General features: G+C 39.6%; 1 protein-coding gene across 4 annotated transcripts in view; it reads left to right on the forward strand.

Annotated features, from left to right (window-relative positions):
* ARHGAP6 (Rho GTPase activating protein 6) overlaps positions 1 to 19,197 on the forward strand; it is a 253,848-nt gene that overhangs the window by 121,948 nt on the left and 112,703 nt on the right. The window contains exon 1 of one of the 4 annotated variants that reach the window (XM_026666909.2): positions 10,368 to 10,667. The exons of 2 other annotated variants lie outside the window; for them this stretch is intronic. In XM_026666909.2, the coding sequence (XP_026522694.1) occupies positions 10,578 to 10,667 (90 nt within the window). In that variant the 5' untranslated portion in view covers positions 10,368 to 10,577. Of the gene's footprint in view, positions 1 to 10,367; positions 10,668 to 19,197 lie in introns of those variants that run through there. One more of the 4 variants, XM_087967044.1, reaches the window with a different exon arrangement.

A 19,197-nucleotide genomic window follows, 5' to 3' on the forward strand; every position in this document is an offset into this window, starting at 1 on the left:
AAGAGGACTTTGGACCACTGAGCAACAGACCAGTTCTGTTTTTCTTTAGCCCAGGTAAGACGCTTCTGACGTTTGTTGTTCAGGAGCGGCTTGACAAGAGGAATACGACATTTGAAGCCCATGTCCAGGATCTGTCTGTGTGTGGTGGCTCTTGATGCACTGACTCCAGCCTCAGTCCACTCCTTGTGAAAGTTCCCAACACGTTTGAATGGCCTTTTCCTGACACTCCTCTCCAGGCTGCGGTCATCCCTGCTGCTTGGACACCTTTTTCTTCCACACTTTTCCCTTCCACATAACTTTCTATTAATGTGCTTTGATACAGCACTTTGGGAACATCCAACTTCTTTTGCAATTACCTTTTGAGGCTTTCCCTCCTTATGGAGGGTGTCAATTATGGTTTTTTGCACAACTGTCAGGTCAGCAGTCTTTCCCATGATTGTGATTCCTACTGAACCAGACTGAGAGACCATTTAAAGGCTCAGGAACCCTTTGCAGGTGTTATGGCTTAATTAGCTGATTAGAGTGGGGACACTTTGAGCCTAGCATATTGAACCTTTTCACAATATTCTAATTTTCTGAGATTGTGGATTTGGAGTTTTCATGAGCTGTAAGCCATAATCATCTCAATTATGACACATCACAGCTTGAACTATCTTGCTTTGCATGTAATGAGTCTATCTCATATATTAGTTTCACCTTTTAAGTTGCATTACTGAAATAAATGAACTTTTGCACAATATTCTAATTTTTCGAGTTTCACCTGTACGTAAAACAATCTTTATAGAATTCCAGAGACAAAAGCAACACAGAAGAATAGCATATTCTAAACCTCCAAATATTAATCAATCAAGCATCCAAGTCTCTGCAAATAATATAATCTGTTTTTGAATATTACTTGAAAACAGAATATTATGAAAATATATTATTACCTAATTATGTAAAGAATAAAGTCATTATGTTTGCCTGATATATGACTTAGTAAATACTAAAGAAAGCAATGGAAATGATTCAAGAATATCCTATCCTATTCCCAAACCTGTAAGATAGTTTCCAAACAAGACAGCAATCCCACATTAGTAGGCAGTTAATCTTTAACAATGCCAGAGGTTTTAGGGAGGAGTACTCAGAAAAGGGAAGAAACTGTTTTCCCAAATGAAAGATAAACAAAAGTACTAAATATAGTCTTTGGTGTAAGACTGACTTGATATTTCCTCCTAAAGGAAAAGGACTGAATGAAATAGAATAGACACTAAGATAATTTCTCTGAGGCTCGTACAGATAACTCATGATTAATCAGGCTTCATAAATTGCAAGGTGATTGGATCAGCAATTTTAAGATTTGAAGATGTCAGTAACAATGTGATATCAACTTAATTTTTACTGCTATGTTAGCAAGTTCCACAGAAAACAGAAACATCGTTTCTAACCTGGAAAAATGGCATAGAAAGCTTCTTTAAAAACAACAAAGATCTAGCTTATATATTTTAAAACTTATCAGAATAGCAAATGATTGTAGTCTAGTTACATAAACATAAAACAAAATCAAATATATCGATACCAAATTAAATATCTTGTTCTCTGTATTTTATCATCTGATTTTTTTTTTTAAAAAAAAACTAAGTTTTTGAATACTGTTATTTATCTATGCTGGTCAAAAGAATTCTTCCTGAATGCCTTGCTAATTATATGGATACAATTTTCTTGTAGAATATACTATGTGTTGACAGTCCATTACTTTATCTTGCCTCCTTAGCAACTTAAGATCTTAAGAAAAAATACTGAGATTTTTCTTATTCTGTACTGCTATCCTTGGAATGGTATTGAGATTTTAACTCTGGTTCATTGTATTTTGGCCTGGTAAATATTGCTCATTCAAGTCTGTAAAATAAAACAGGAACCAGAGGATGCTTCTTTAATTTCTTTATTTATAAGATAATTGTATTAAGCAATAACTTATTTAGTATATAAGTTAACTAGTTTTTTACTTAAGTTTCAATATTATGAATTATTTAAGCAAGACTTGAAAGGGAAATTAGAAACAGAAAATCCTCGTTACTAAATATCTTACAATTTTGCACAAAGCAACAGCATTAACAGCTGTGGAGCTGTGCACAAGTTTAAAAAACAAAAATAAAATACAGCTCTCAGAGCTCAGTTTGGCAGTCACTCTGCATTCTGGCTTTGCTTGAATACTCAAATGATTCCCAAAGCTTTGTTGAGTGATTATTCTTCAGAAGAGAGGGGGCAGGGAAAATGAAGAAATTAAAACTCGTTATTAGATTATCCATTGGTGTATGTGTCAGGTGTGAAAGACCAGGACCACACATGAAATACCAATTAAACTAATTAATTACTAATAATGCCTAATTACAAGAAGCTACTCAACTGGCAATTAGCGCTATCTTGCCATTAGATAATGGTCGGTGGAATTCAAGAGGGGTTGGACTTACAGTGTTTGACTACATAGACTCTAGGATGATTCCTTTTTTGACCCTGCCCATAATTTCTATCACCCCTCCTATAGTGTCACTGATTAGTATTTTTTAAAGTTTTCTAAGGAATTTACTTTTAATTCTGGAAGAACTTTTGCCAACGATAATGCCTAAAGTTGAATTTTTCCCTTAATTCTTGTTCTATAATTTATGAGCAAATACCTTTTAATAAAATTTGATTTCAGAAATTGTATTTTATTAATTATGAATTATATTGTTAATACTGGAAAAAATGAAGTAAAAGTTGAAACTAAAATTATATTCTTCTTAGTCTGTAATTAATTGTAAATATGGAGGAATGACAAGCAAGATTAATATTTTCTAAATTTATAAAATAGTGATGTTGCAATTTTAATTGTTCTCAATTTTTACTGTATATTTGATATTGTGTTTTTATTTCTTGTTGTAGAATAATATTTTTGTTAAGATGTTGAAAATAGTGAATCCTGCAGAATATGTTACGTTACTATTCCAGACTATGAACAACTGTGCATATATGTGCTATATTGAATAACTTTACTGATTTCTTGTTTGCTTTATGCATTATACATGCACGGTGAATATATGTTCCTTTTATATTTTAATCTCATATGGTGACAATTTATAATGAATGCTACTTTATTAGCTTTTGGCTGACTTTGGATAGTAAGTAAGATTCCCTGTTTCAGTAAATGGATAGAGAACTCTCTGGAAATGCCATGGCTGATGAATAAATATGGAAACAGATAAAACAAATATATATTTATTAAACGTGTATGCCACCCATCTCACTGTCAGGCAACTCTTATAAATTCATAAAAACAGAAAGAAACATTAAAACATTAACAGTAAAATTTGCAGAAATGAAATAAGTTAGGAACCAAAATGCAACTGGGGCAGGGTGAAATCTTCTTCCTAGTTCACTAACCACCCCCAGCAGGGAACATCTCCAGCAGGTGTTCAAATGGCAGAACCAGGTTTTAAGGCTTTTTGGGAAGGCCTAGAAAGTGGGGCAGGTGAGTTTTGAATATTCCCAAACCTGGAAGCTGAAAAAACAAAAAGAGCATACAGGTAGTCCTCAACTTACAACAGTTCATTTAGTGACCATTCGAAATTACAACCGCACCCAAAAATTAATTTATGATCATTTTTCATACTTACAATTATTGCAGCATCCCCATGGTTACATGATCAAAATTTAGAACTTGGCAACTGGTTCATATTTATTTATGATGGAGGGTCCTGGGGCCATATGATCACCTTTTGTGACCTTCTGACAAGCAAAGTCAATGGGAAAATCAGATTCACTTAGCAACCATGTTACTAACTTAATAACTGCAATGATTCCCTTAACAACTGTGGCAAGAAAGGTTGTAAAAGGGGGCAAAATTTACTTAACCAATGTCTCACTTAGCAACAGAAACCTTGGACTTAATTGTGGTTGTAAGTTGACTACCTACAGCAGCAAATTGCTTCCGCGTGGTTGTCCTGAAAATGGTAAAAATGCAGCATCAGAAGTTGAGAAAAGCTTTAATTTTTCTTCACACTGTCTAACCCTTGTGCATTGGAACTACGGTCATTACCAAGAGAAAAATCTTCCAGATGCCCCAAACTATACGGCCTCCCAAAAATACACAAAGAAGGCATACCTCTCAGACCCATAGTCAGCTCCAGAGGAGCACCACTACAAAACCTAGCTAAACACTTAGCAAAACAGCTACAGCCCCATGCTGAAACAGCAGCTTCACATGTACAAAACTCATACCACTTCTTGGAATTGATCAAAGATCTACACGTGGAGCAGGAAGATCTGCTTGTAAGTTTCGACATGGTTTCACTATTCACTAAAGTCCCAATAAAAGGGACCCTTGAAATCATCAAAAATAAATACCAACCAGCTAAACACCTCATGGAACTAACAGAACACTGCTTAACCAACACGTATTTCATATACAAAGGACAAAGATACAAACAAATTGAAGGAGCCCCTATGGGATCACCACTGTCACCCGTCATTGCAAACCTGTTCATGGAAGAATTCGAATCCAGAGCCCTGGCCAATGCCATCCATAAACCCAAACTATGGTTAAGATACATCGATGACACATTCATGATTTGGCCCCATGGAAAAGAAAACCTAAACAATTTCCTAACACACCTAAACAGCACACACCCCAAAATCAAGTTCACCATGGAAACAGAAACAAACAAACAACTATCATTCCTAGATGTACTAATCTACAAAAAAACAGATGGCACACTAGGACACACCATATACCAGAAGAATACACACACCAACCGCTACCTCAACGCCCAATCCCACCACCACCCAGCACAGATAAACTCCGTGGCTAAAACACTAAAGTTTAAATCTGAAACCACTGTAAAAGTCTGACTCACAGATGAACACTATACAGAAGCCTGATGATGGCAGATGAGATTCTGCCGAAACGTTGCTACAACTTTAAAAGCACAACTACAATGACGTGGGAAAATACCCGAACAAAGCTGAATGCCATACATGTAAGTACCCGTGAAAACTTGAGAAAACAAATATATATAGAGAGAGGGGGGGGGGGAGAGATATATATCTATACAGAGTCATATATATGGTATTCAGCTTTGTTCGGGTATTTTCCCACGTCATTATTGTTGTGCTTTAAAAGTTGTAGCAACGTTTCAGCAGAAACATTGAGTCATATTTATATCTATATTTATAAAGTCACCTCATATCTCTGGGATGCTTTAGAGGATTGCAATGGCAAGCAGAGATTGAGCCAAGGCATGGACCCAAGACAAATCTAAAAGAGCTAAGGGTCCTTCAAAGGCCGCAAAGAAGGATGCCACCCGTCGCCAAAAAGCATTGGAAAAGCAAATTGAAAGGCACACAAGGGAGGTTGAGAGGATTTCCCAGCCTCCCACTCCAACTCCACAACCTCAGATTCTCAAAAAAAAAAAAGAAGAAGAAGCCTCACAATTATTTTCTTTCCCGTATAAAATGTAAACATGGCATCTGCCAAGTTTTTGCAAACATACCTGTGGAAACCAGATGGAATCACAATCATTAGATCTCAGGAAGAACATACTTTTTCACAACAAATGTTTTATCCTGTTGAGTTTAAAAACAGCCCTTTTTTCAGTTTGACTACAGCTTTCTTCCTTTCTTTTTAAATTTTTAATCACTTTGTCCAAAAAAACTATCTAAACCAGGGGAAAGCAGACTAGGCTTTTTTTTTTATATCAAAGGCCAGATTAATATTGGCCTCCTACCAACAGTAGCATCAAAGCCAGAGTACAAGAGGCAATGGTGCAGGGGTGGGATGCTACCAGTTCTGCCCTGCTCTATAGAACTGGGAGCTCTGAAGAGCAGCAGACACCGAACCGGTTCTGTGTTTGCTGCTGTTTGGCCCACCTGCCCGCCGGGCTCTTACCTGTCCTTTATTTCCTGCTTTTTCAACCTCAGCTGTTTTGCGCGGCACAGCTGAGGTTGAAAAAGCAGGAAAAAAGTGGCTTTTCAAATGCTGTGCACCTGCGCGCAGCGCTGCTCAGCTGTCCAGGCAGCAAGATGATGATTCACACGCGTGCACAGCGCAAATCATAAATCACCGAACTGGTAGATACACCAGTCAGATCCCACCCCTGCATAAACCACAATGTATTTGATAGTTTTATCTTACATGAACTTACCTAAGTGTCACATGAACTTACCTGCTAAGTTTTAAAACAATATAGCTTGGTATCATGTATAAATTTAGTTTCTTTACTTCTATTTCTTTTCTACCGTGTTTCTCATATAATGAGGCCGGGTCTTATTTTTTTTTGAGCCCTGAAAAAACAGCTAGGCCGTCTTTTCGGGGGTGACTTAATTCCCCCCCCCTTGCATCCTTGGGCAGGCGGGCGGCGACGGCTTGGATGTTGACCTCGGCGTTGGTGGGGCACTTTGTATCGGGAGACCTTCCGCCACCGTTGCTTTCCCTTCTCCCCGTGCTGCCGCGACATTTAGAGCAACACTGTGGTGTTTGGTGCAGCCACGCAGCATTTGGCACAGCCATGCAGAGCCGGCAAGAGCTCCTTTCTGCAACCGGAGCCCAGCGGAGACACTCGGCTTCAGGCGCTCCTGTCGCCGCCTTCCCGAGCATCATTTGAAGGCAAAGCCCATTCTTTTAAAAATGACGCCCTACTACTGTACGACAAAGCCTGCCCTGCCCAAGAGGGCAGCCCAACCCCACATGGGGAGGTGAATCTCCTGGGGCCACAGCGCAGGATCAGCCCGCCCCAGGAGAAGCACCCAGCCGCCATCCCTGCCTGGCGCTGGGCAGAGCGCAAAGAGCTTCGCCTGGGGCGCCCAGCGCAGCTGACAGGCGGGCCCTCCTGCCCAGCGGCGAAGCTCTGGCCAAAGCAGTGAGCGCTTCCCCGCTGGACCCTCCACTCATCCCGCCAGGGTCGCGCCGGAGCCAGGCAGGGTTGGCAGAGCCGGGAAAGCGAGTTGCTGGTGCGCACCCACCTGCCAAGCGAAAGAACTGGGCTGACTCAAGCTTGGCTTCCTTCCCAAGTCCCTCCAGCCCGACCCCAAAGGGGCCACTGGGAGAGGCCACCCGAGGCAGTGATAGCGCTCACCCATCCATGGACAGGGAGGCAAGGCGACAGCCCGCACTGCGTCCTCCTCCGAGCTGAGCTCCACCGAGTGAGCGCCTCTGCCTGATGCCCATGCCGCTGCAGCATTTGGAGCTGCCGGTGAGTTTGGAGATGCGTGGGGACAGGGACAGGCTGGGTGAGGGGTGGAAAGGATGGGCGGCTTCAGGCTCTCTCCGCCGGACCTGCTGTCCAGGGAAGCTGCACCTGAAGCCGAGTGTCTCCACCAGGCTCCGGTTGCAGGGAGGAGCTCTAGCTGGCCACGCGTGGCTGCGCCAAACGCCGCGTGGCTGCGCCAAACACCGCAGCGTTGCTCCAAACGCCGTGGCAAGCCCCCCGCCATTCCCCCCCATTTCGCATGTTTTAATATAGGCCTTAATTTGGGGGGAGGGGCTTAATTTCATTTCATGCCTATAAAACATGCTGGGACTTCCTATTGGGGGAGGCCGTATTGTTGGAGAAACAGGGTATATATAATTTATAGGTGGCTACTCAAAGAACTTTAGTCCTTCTATAAAAACAAATGTGGATAGATCTCAATTTAATTTTCAAAATTATCTTTTGAAAATATGAGCACCATCCTGTTGTTCTAAAAAAAATAGAGATTTTAGGAAATTATTCACCTATTATGACTAATTAAATATGAATAATTATGAATATATTATATAAATATAGCATATATATGACAATAGTAGATATTATTTAATTTTTCAGTCTTCTTGATGTAGGATAGTCCAAATAGTATCTTTGCCTACTGACTCCATCTTAGTTTTCTTTAAACTGTAACATCAGCAAATGAGAATTAAAGATGACATGACTTTAAACTGATTTTTGCCTGTATTTATTATATGAAATATATGGTTTAGATGGAAAAGGTGGTAAAGAAGTACAGACATAGATGCCCTGATACCTATATAGCACAACAGTCTAACATATTTTATCCTTTTCTTTACTATACATAAACAGTCTTACATCTAGCTGACATCAGAATTGTTACTGGTAGATATCTTTTAGTGCTTTCTGGGCAACTTTATCTCTTCATTGGTTTCATTAATCTTAGATTTTTGACTGATTTTAACATACTGTTCCAAGGGAATTCTTTTCAATTGTTTCACCTTTCCTAAACAATTTTTTGGTTTCATTCTTTGAAAGCCAAATAAGTATCTATATTCAGGAGCAATGTAACCACAATTCTTGGGGGGGAGGAGGCTAAATTCTTGAGATAAGCAGTTGCCATCATATTCCACTAACAGGTTCCATGAAACAATACAATAAGGAGGGAAGACATGGAGCTTTCCATATAGCCCTTCCTCCCATTTGTTATTTTCCAGTTTCTGTTGAAACATTAGGAAAAGAAGAACAAACTATCCTTGCATTGATTTTCCTCTTGATACATGGAATTTGTAGTACATTACTTTCCTATTGTAGAAAGTTAGCACCCCTTTCTCGCCTAGAAGAATGAAATATTTTGAGAAATATTAAAAAGGCAGAATATTATATTTCCCTGCCCTGGAGGAAAAATGAAGAAACATGTTTTTTAGAGGGAGGAAGCAGCCTCCACCTTTCTTAATAGCCCACAACAGATGTCATCACTTAAGAGATAAAGAGATAGATAGCTCTATTCATAAGCAAATACCTGCACCCAAGATCCAACACAGGAAAAAGCCATTAAGCCACAATAGGGATTATTGCATCACCCTCAGAAACTTCAACCAAACTTAGCTCAGACAAACACCTAGGATTTGTACTTTGGATATAGAGCCAGCTATGACCCCTGCATTACCCCTAGATGGTCCCATGGGAGTCTGACAACAGACATGTTCTTGCACAGGAACAGGGAGCTCAAGTGCAAAGGCCAAGAGAAGATATAACACCCCCCATGCTCTTAACTCCATGTAGTCAGCTGCCAAGAGTCCATGCGATTCTGCTTCATCATTAAACCATCTTTCCAACCAGCCTCCATATTTCCAGTATCTTTCTTCTGGCTTGTAACTGAACCAGATAGATATTTCTTCCCACACTATCCATCAGTAGTGGGATTCAATTTTTTTTACTACCGGTTCTATGGGGGTGGCTTGGTGGGCATTACAGGGGAAGGATACTATAAAATCTCCAGTCCTGAGGTGATATTTTCCGATTCTCTGAACTACTCAAAATTTCTGCTTCCGGTTCTCTAAAACTGATCAAAACCTGCTGGATACCACCTCTACTATCCATAATCCAATTCTGAATTTACTATTGTCTGAAGGTTTTTGACTTGACATGAAAACTTTATTAGCATAGTTCAGGGGTGTCAAACTCATGTCGTCATGGCGGTGTCACATGACATATTGGGACTTTTTCCCCATTTGCTAAACTGGGTGGGAGCCTGGCCAGCAGATGACGTATCCAGCCCGTGGACTGGGAGTTTGACAACCCTGCCATATTTATCTTCTCTTTATTGTTTTTCTTATTTTCATCTAAATTCCCTGAAAGGTAAAGGCGACAACGTTGAATTACTCACTTTGAAGGTGTCCTTGGACAATGTCGGAATAAAAGATAAACACGACTTTAATATCATTATTGCCTTGAAAGAATAGTTGGATCAGTGACGACCGATTTAGACGATGTGTGGATTGAAGAGTCTCATAATGTGGGTAGATGGATGGAATACAGTTTGTATTTTGGAGGGTTTCGGATGGATCTCTTGCTCGAATTGAGATTAGAAGGGATGCACTTTTTTTTCCTGATGTTCCTTTTCCTCCCTTTCTTTGAAAGTTGCTGTAGGATTTTTTGTTTATTTGGTTGGTTGGTTTTTGGTCAAAGCAAAAAGGTGTTGATTTTCTGCCACAGCTCGAAGAACGGTAGTTCTATTGAACGTCTGGTTCGTGCAGTTGTTTCGCTAGCTGGTCTCCTATAGCGAAGCAAAAAGTGGCAACCTAAATCTATAGGTAACGTTAAAGTAACGAGATGCTGATAAGTGGTCTTTGGCTGGGCGAGGGACAGGATTTTTATGTTGGCTTTCAAGGCAGGCTACCTGAGAAAATAGGATGCCATTTTCTTCTTTCTATCAATTATCGCCAAATAATTCGCTCTGCCAAATCTCCCTCATTAAACAAAAATTCTGAGGAAGAAAAAGAAGCTCCCTCCTTCCAGCTGCCGAGGGAAGTGGAGTTTGCGAGCCCCCGGCGCCTTCCTATCTTTCGCCCTCCCCTCCCTCTCCAAACTGCTGGGTACGTCGCCGGGAGAAAATCAGTCCCGCCCTCTTGGCCCCACTTAGGCGGCAATAGCGGTGGCGGCAGCAGTTGTAGTTGAATCTCCAACCCACCCGGACTTTGCGGAGTATTAGCCATCTATAAAGCCGGTTTTTGGAGGCGATGCGGTTCGTGTTGACGCTGCGAGGCAGTGGAGGTTCATCCTTTGGCTGCTGTCTCTGAGGCGCTTCGAGGGAAAGAGGAGAGGCGACTGCGGGCGCGGGGAACGGTCACGCCAGCCATGCTGCAGCGTCGGGGGGACCTGGGGGGCTACCTCCAGGCCATAGCCGACCCGGTGTTGTTGAAAGCGAAGCCTAAGCTCTACTATGCGGTGAGTGCTCTCTCCTTTTCCTAAGAGCAAGGCGTCACTAGCCGCCAAAATAACGGGGGGTGGGGTGGGCTGCTATGGCTTGTTCAAAGGGTGAAGTGGAGAAATAAATGCTCTGATGTGGACTTATCATTCCCTTCACACAGGCTGTTGTATCGCTTGCGTGCATTCCGAACTGCTTTGGTGGAGGGGCGGGGATCACATTGGGGGCGGCTCTCCTCCCTGCAGAATTTTGGGAGTGTAACGCGTGAGGCTTCCTTCTCGGTCCGGAATGTATTTTCTCTCTTGGGGCTCTTTTAAGAGACCGCTACTTGCAGTAACGTCAGTTGGGGCTCTCATGCGCACACCTGCAGTTGGGCTGTTGTGGACCTAATGCGTAAACCTCCCCCTCTCTCATCTATGAGTTGGAGTCGTTTTTAGAGGGGGCGGGAAGAGCGATTTTCATTTTTCGACCCAAGATGTCGGGGAGGACAAAGTGTTTAGGAGACGAATAAAAGCAAACACTTTCCCTTTGTGAGCCCTCTCAGTCTGGGCTGGGTTTTTTGTTTTTTTAGTTTATCTCTCGCGGGTTTTCTTTTTCCCTCTCTGTTTCACAAGACTAGTCTATGAGGAGCTGGCTGAGTTATACAATGTGATCGTCTAATGCTTAAAGGAAAGGGCTCTGAGTAGTTCCTCGTAGACACAAATCATTTGGGGTGCCCCATCACAAGTTGTCCTAATGCAAATTTAGCGTAAATCGAATCATAAACAAAATGTATTATGCGGCAATGTATTTTTTTTACTCCACAATTCGGAATACTTGTTCCTATGCCTGGAATTTTAATGGTGCTATAAATCCATCCTGCAAGCCAATTCTTGGAAGGTCTGAGCCATCACAGAAACACCAAAACACCTTTCCTTTCCATTAAGGGTGAGGGTCAGTTACACACACACACAATGTTAACTTTGTGACTCAAAGTGGAAAACAAGGAACATCTCAGATGAATAGATACTGCTCCTTCCAATCACTGTTATCTCACTTTGATCAGATTCTTTTTATTGCCCTTGCTTGGAGCTAGAAGGCAAGTAAGCAAGAAAAGATGGTCTCTTCACCATGTAGTATCATATATTTGGAATGAATAGAGTGACTTAGAGAAGTATGCTAACTCAGAAAAAAACAATTGGCTTTTGCAGAGCAGTTCTGCCAGTTTGTTTATCCTATGTATATCCTCTCTTGGTAGGGTTTATAAGGATGGGTCATTGCCTAGAGAATGAACTCTCCTTGAACGAGGAGGTGAAAAGATTGATTTTTTTCATGAGGGACTATTTTTTTTTTCATGCAGTATTGGTAGTAAGGAAACAGGAAAACTTTTCATCTCTCATATCCAACTGGAGAAAGAGAAGGTTTTTGGTAATCCAGTTAAATTCAGACCCTCTCATACCTACAGGTTCCCAGGGCATTATATATGATAAGCAGCTCCTGTCAATCTTATAAGTAGGTTTAAGGACAATGTTAGTATCCAAAACATCGTAATCACTCTATAATTTAGAGTGATTTTTTTAGTGTTGTTCTACTTTGGTTTTAATTGAAATAGAAGTATAACTTGGACTTAAGCTGAGGCATTTTTCTTAAACGTATAAAGTATTAATACTTCTTCAGAGTAAAGCTCACTGGTAAGAATAAAGGTACTAATTTTTCATAAAACCAATATTTTTAGTACCACATGTAGTAATACCCAGTGCTTGTTGTCTTGAACAACCTGGTCTTGTATATGAAGATTAGCTCACTAGGGAAGGCTCACTAGGGAATGCATGAGGAAACCTAGAATGTTATTTTTTCAGTTTTTCTTATGTTGAAACTAAATCACAGCAGCCTGTTTCACAAAATATGGTTTATACAGCATCAAGAACCTTGGAAATATTTAAACCAGATATTCAAACAAAAATGTATCCCTAGCATGATACTTAGCTTTTTTTACCTCATGGTAAAAAAAAAAGATCTGTAAAAAAGTCCATTTTAGCTGGTGTTGTTTGTCAGGAAAGGACCACAGAAGGGAAGTTACGGTACTTTGATTTTCTTTGGATAAAGTATTTGGGAACTTGGATGTAGACACCAAGAGCCCTGCTCCATTTTCCTATCAAGTAGTTTTGTCCTTGCTACAAGCAAGGTGGGGGTTGCTGGTTAAGAGATATTAATGTTAGGTCAAGCTCAACATAACATATGTTATTTACAGTGATTAGTTTCAAATAATTCCACCACCAGTTCTCCAAAAATATGAGCGCGCGCACAGCTTCTGAACATGTACACACTCACGGCTTCCACATATGTGCACATGCATGACTTCTGTGCATATGCAGCTTCAACCACGCAGCAAGGCGTGGGCCTGCTCACCTCCATTTCTGCTTTCCGGGGCAGCGGCTGCTTTTCTCTGCACTGCTGGAAGAGCATCTTGTGCAATTTAACAGCTGTGAACCGCTGCTTTCCTCTAAGTCCCATTTGGAAAGTGCTGCGGCACAGAGAAGCAACATCCATGTTGAATGCGCTTTCCGAATAGGACTTAGAGGAAAGTGTGGCTCACAGCTGCTAAATTGCACAAGACACTCTCCCAGCAAGAGCAGCAGCGGAGAGAAGCAGCTGCTGACCTGGAGAGCACGTGGAGCATCTCTACGAGCAACCAAGGCTCACTAAGAGACGGAAGAAGCGGCTGCAAGATCTCCGCTGCAGCACTTTCCAGATGGGACTTCTTACATGAACTATCCAGTCCATTCCCAAACTGTTTTAGCCCTCCTGCACCCAAGCTGTCCTCCCTGCAGCCCTTTGACCTAGTGCAGTAGGCCACAGCTTCAGCCTGGGGGGGACATAGTTTGAGGCCAGGGGGGGTGGTATGTGGGTGGAGGCCTGGGGCAAGGCCAGAGTCAGGGAATGGCACGTACCCTGACCCGACCAAGGTGAATGGCGAGAGGGCGGAGGCTCCAGGGCAAGGCTGGAGCGGGGGAATGGTATATTTCCTGACCCGGCTGAGGCGAACGGCGAGCAGGTGGAGGCAAGGCTGCAGCCAAGGAATGGCGTGTCCCTGGGTGAAAGGTGCATCCCTGGCCCAAGGCGAAGGGCGAGCGGGTGTCTTACCTTTGGTGAGCAGAGCTGGCGAGGCATGAAGGTGAGGCACGGAGATTAGCTGGGCTGCATGGCAAAGGCAAGACCTATAGGGCTGGAGGGGCCAGCCGATGGTGCAATTTGCCAGTTCTCCAAACTGCAGAATCATGACTACTGGTTCAGTAGAACTGGTCTGAACCGGCTGAATACCACCTCTGGTTATTTAAAAAATATTCAGAAATTCTTGTGATGATATAGTACAATGGAACCTCGGGTCACGACTGTAATCTGTTCCAAGACTATGGTCATAACCCGATTTGGTTGTGACCAGAAGCATACCTTGGTTGTGACCAGAAGCATGCACAGACAAAGAAAATGGTGAAATCACTGCAGCAGGGAAAATCACCACAGCTGTGTCTGGTTGCTACCCAACCAGAAACAGCTGTAACCAGAAACAAAACTTTGCCGAAAATTCTGGTCGTCACCCGATTTGGTCGCAAACAGAAGCATTCACGACCCAAGATTTCACTGTACCTTGATTCATATTGACCTTTTGCAGTATTTTTCCTTTCAATGTTCCAAATGTAGTAGGACTTTTATTTCTAGTTGTTTAAAGCTTTATTACTTTGTTTTCAAGATTTAAGGAATCAGTCAATTGCATTAAAGCATTATGCATTTCTCACCTTTCTAAACTGAAGGATGACTCATTGGTACTTTGTTAATAAGAAGTTCTTTGTTATTTTTAAGCTTTTAGTATTATTAGATTGCATTATTTGTAGTTCTGAGAAATTGGGCAGTTGAGAAACCACTTCCTTCATACCATTTATACTTGAGGGTTTTGTTTTTTTAAACAGCTGCTTATCGCTGTATAGTTTGCTCCTTGTAGCCATATGTAAATATTAAAGTAGATTAAGCATATGTAAAACTTGTTGCTGTTATCTTTTCTGGTGTAATAATACAAAACATCACTTGGAAAAAAAAATGACTAGTCAGGTTTGTTTAATAGTATTGCAATTCAGCTATTTGGTTTGATATAGTCAGATCCCTGTTTAATTTGATTCTAATTCCCCACATATGATAGATAGAATGTTGTTTTCTCCATAGAGTATCATTTGAAGAGTGAACATAATAAATTGCGCTCAGTGCAAAATCATGTCTTTAATGCCATTAGAAATAAATATACAACTGCATAACACATCTTTCTTTATATGGAAGAATCTGTGTAGAGTTGAAGTTAATCTCTTAATCAGTTTAAAATTAGTCTTGTATAATGGAATCTAGCAGTAAGTACTATTTTAGTAATGGTTATTTAGTTATTAATTTTAAAAAGTTTGCTTTTTATGGTTTGTTTTTATTCTACTTCATCCAGAGTGAGGGACAGCTATATAAATGTGAATAATAAATAAGTACTCAAATATTCAATGTTGAAAAATATTTTAATACTCACTGACTCAGGTTACTATGTTAGAATAGGCTTTAAAACCTGTTTATGCTTATACAAATGTCTAATAATTGGACTTTTTAGTGGAAAAGCATTAATTAAAAAACATACATTTTTTTCCTTATGCATGATTAAGCTGTAATAAAATAGCTAAGAGCATAAGGTATTTTCCACATACCTTATGTGATGGATGACTAGTTCAGATTTTCTTGTTATTGTTTTTGTTCTGTGCTGGTGATGAAAAGTAATGAACAGTTCATTATCTCAGGTTTGTATTTTGGACTTCTATGAAAAGAATGGTTTGGAATCAGCCAGCAGACCTTCCCTAAATATTTGAAGAATATAGGCAGAAGCTTGCTATTACATTAATGTTTACTGGCAGAAATAGGCAGTCTATTGATGACCAATATCCACACTTAACATTAAAGGGTGGCTGAAGATAGGATTGCAAGTCCCATGTGGATAGGGCTAAGAATTTTTTAGGGGTGGTCTGCTTTTCAACTGTGATGTATATATTTACTTTGTTTTTCTGTATTCAAATTCCCAAGGGTGGAGTGAGAGTAAATAAAAACAAAAATATTTCAAATCAAGCTCTATGCATTCAAAAGTCAGGACTAAGATGACAGAAACTATATATAATAAATGCTGCAATACGTCTTGTTGGAACTGAGGATTTTTTAAATACATTCTGAGATCTGTTACCTTCAAAAATGATGTCCAAGGTATTTAAACATTATGGAATGTGAATTACAACACATCTGGATCACTAAGTTGATGAAAACTACCTGGATACATTTCAACAAGTTTCTTTTAATTCAATACCATATTATTAACAGATATAGACAGGGATAGAAAAGTTATTAACTTGCAGTATAGAATAGACAGGTTTGAAATAATTCATTAGGTTAAAATGCTGTGGTATGTATGGTAATCTGTAATTATAATTGTAATGTAGTTTCTTTAAAATGATGTAATTTTATAAGTAACATATTTATCAACAAACCATTTTTATTCCCCAAGTCAGAGCTATACTATTAAAAAAAGAAATTACACTTGTGTCACAAGAAGGAACAACCAGTTGGTATTTGTTAAATGTCTGTCTTGAAATAATCTAAAATAACAAATTAGTTTAATAATCATATAATCCTAACTTAAATTGCCATTTTGTTTTAATAAAACATTGAATGCTTGTGGAATGTAATTAGATGTATATAAATGTTTTAAATAAATGAAATGTCATTGTCAACTTTGTTTATCTTGAGTTACAAGATCCGTATTGCAAAAAAATCCAGACAGTCATTAGATGATGTAAAGAAATATTGAAACTCTTAACTCTGCTGATTTTCACATTCCAAATCTAGTAGTCTTTTATTTACATTTGTTAGATTTATATCCTCATTAATTTGTGACTGACATTTACTTTATTGAAGTACTTTGTAAACCTTAAGAGTGTAACAAATATGTATTTTTTTAAAAATGTCCCTGATAGTACCATAAAGTAGATATTTTCTATTAGATGTTTACATGACAAACTGCTCCTAAAACTAAAATTTTACGGTATCTCTGGACACCTGCATTGCTGTATAGAAGCTCCCTGTCAAACAGACAACAAATGGTCAAAATTGGGAGCGTCCTATCAAATTCTGTACCTGTCTACAGTGGTGTCCCCCAGGGCAGTGTTCTCGGACCAACTCTTTTCATACTCTACATAAATGACTTCTGTGATCATATCAAGAGCAACTGCGTTCTCTTCGCTGATGATGTAAAGCTATTCAACACCACAGACAATACTGCTACCCTTCAAAAAGACCTTGACTATGTATCAGAATGGTCAAACAAATGGCAACTTCAAATCTCAATAAATAAATGGTCTGTCCTACATATTGGCAAAAAAAATCAGAAAATAAAATACAGGCTGAATAGTCAAGACCTTGTTGATGATTCAAACTCTGTCAAGGATCTTGGAGTACTCATCTCAAATGACCTAAGTGCTAGAGCCCACTGTAACTACATAGCCAAAAAGGCGTTAAGGGTTGTTAACCTAATCTTATGTAGCTTTTTCTCTGGTAATATTACACTAATAACTAGAGCATACAAAACATTTGCTAGACCAATACTCGAATACAGCTCATCAGTCTGGAACCCACATTACATATCTGATATTAACACAGTTGAGAAAGTCCAGAAATATTTCACAAGAGTTCTCCACTCCTCTACTCATTGCAGAATACCTTATGCCACCAGACTCAAAATTCTAAACCTAGAAAACTTAGAACTACGCCGCCTTCGGTCCGATATACGTATAGTATATAAAATCATACATTGCAATGTCTTACCTGTCAATGAGTACTTCAGCTTCAACCATAACAACACAAGAGAAAACAATAGATACAAACTCAAGGTTAATCGCACCAAGCTTGATTGCAGGAAATACAACTTCAGCAACAGAGTGGTCAATATCTGGAATACTCTACCTGACTCTGTGGTTTTTTCCCCCAAACCCCAAAAACTTTAACCTTAGACTGTCTACTATTGACCTCACCCCTTTCCTAAGAGGTCTGTAGGGGGCGTGCATAAGTGCACCAACGTGCCTACCGTCCTTGTCGTATTGTTTCTTTTATATATATTTTTCTTATATGTATCCATATATTCATAACTATGTTTTTACTTATACCTATTATCTTGTAAGCAATTGACAAATAAAAATAAATAAAATAAAATAAATTTCTCCAGGTACTTCTATTTTATAATTCATAAATTGAAAATCCATTTGTTTTCTTAAATCTATGTACTGTTGAAATGGTGTCAAATACATGGAAACCTTTTTTGTAACTAAACTTGGAATTGCTGCATGATACTGTTATACAGTATATTTGCACAGGAATTATTGCTTAAGAAAGTTCAGAATTTATCCATTAAGCCTGAAGTCCTTTTCTATATGGGCATGTGCTCAAAAAGTATACTTTGTGAGTTTGTCTAAAATCCATTTGATGGCGTCACTGTAAGCCAGATCTAAACTCCAAAGGATGTAACCTTTATCAGGAAATAGCAGAGTAATGAATCAAACTACTATTAAGCTATGACAAGAGGGTGTGCCACCTATATCATTTTGATAGTGAGCTTGGCCTATTTTTACATTTTAAATTCTATTCAACAAAATTGGCTACTGATTAACCTACATATTATTTCCCCATAATGAATATCAGATGTTCACATAATTCCTGTGTTCAGTTGCTTAAATCACTGGTTCTCAACCTTTTCTTCACCCTGAACCCCCTTTAAGTACCTTTTGTGGCCATGAACCATGGCCACAGATCCCTAAGACATGACACAATATTTAAATCATAACATTTCTTCAAACCTGTGATGATATCGCAGCCCCCTAAGGCCTGTGGACCACAGGTTGAGAACCACAGGCTTAAAGGTCTTAACAATTGTTTGGGAAATTGCTTTGGTTTGTGTAAATTTATTCTAAAAGAATGAATAAAATAATTTGTGGTCGTCATCTGTATTGATCTTTAGAATCTATCTAATATTAATAATTCAAGATTTACTCCTCAGAGAGCTATTTTTGTAGCAATAGAGACGTTTGAAGATTGTGGGAAGAAGAAAAATGATAGAAAACCTTTAAATGGGGACATACCTTTCCTCTGGTAAAAGTTGAATTGTCATAACAAATACTGATGCCAGAATTAGTTATTGGTTGGTACAGGTGGTCCTTGCTTAATGATTGCCCTATTTAGTCACTGTTGCTGAGTAAGTAGCCTTGCAACCGGTCCTCATCCCAATGACCATCAAAATTTGGAGCCCTTGTAACCAGTAGGCAGTTACAGCCATCGCAACATCTGATGGTTAGGATTGCTATTTGTGTTCTTCACAGTTCACTTCTGAAAAGCAAAGTCAATGGTGAAGCTGCAGTAAATTGTATGTTGCAGTCACATGTTAAGTCTCACTTAACAACCGTAACATCAGTGATGTAAGGCTTACCCATCCCAATTGTGGTTGATAAGTGATGACTA

This window comes from Notechis scutatus, chromosome 5, assembly GCF_049901735.1.
Source record: "Notechis scutatus isolate UNSWTSFEM ecotype Mainland chromosome 5, rNotScu1.2, whole genome shotgun sequence".
NCBI classification, from domain to species: domain Eukaryota; kingdom Metazoa; phylum Chordata; class Lepidosauria; order Squamata; family Elapidae; genus Notechis; species Notechis scutatus.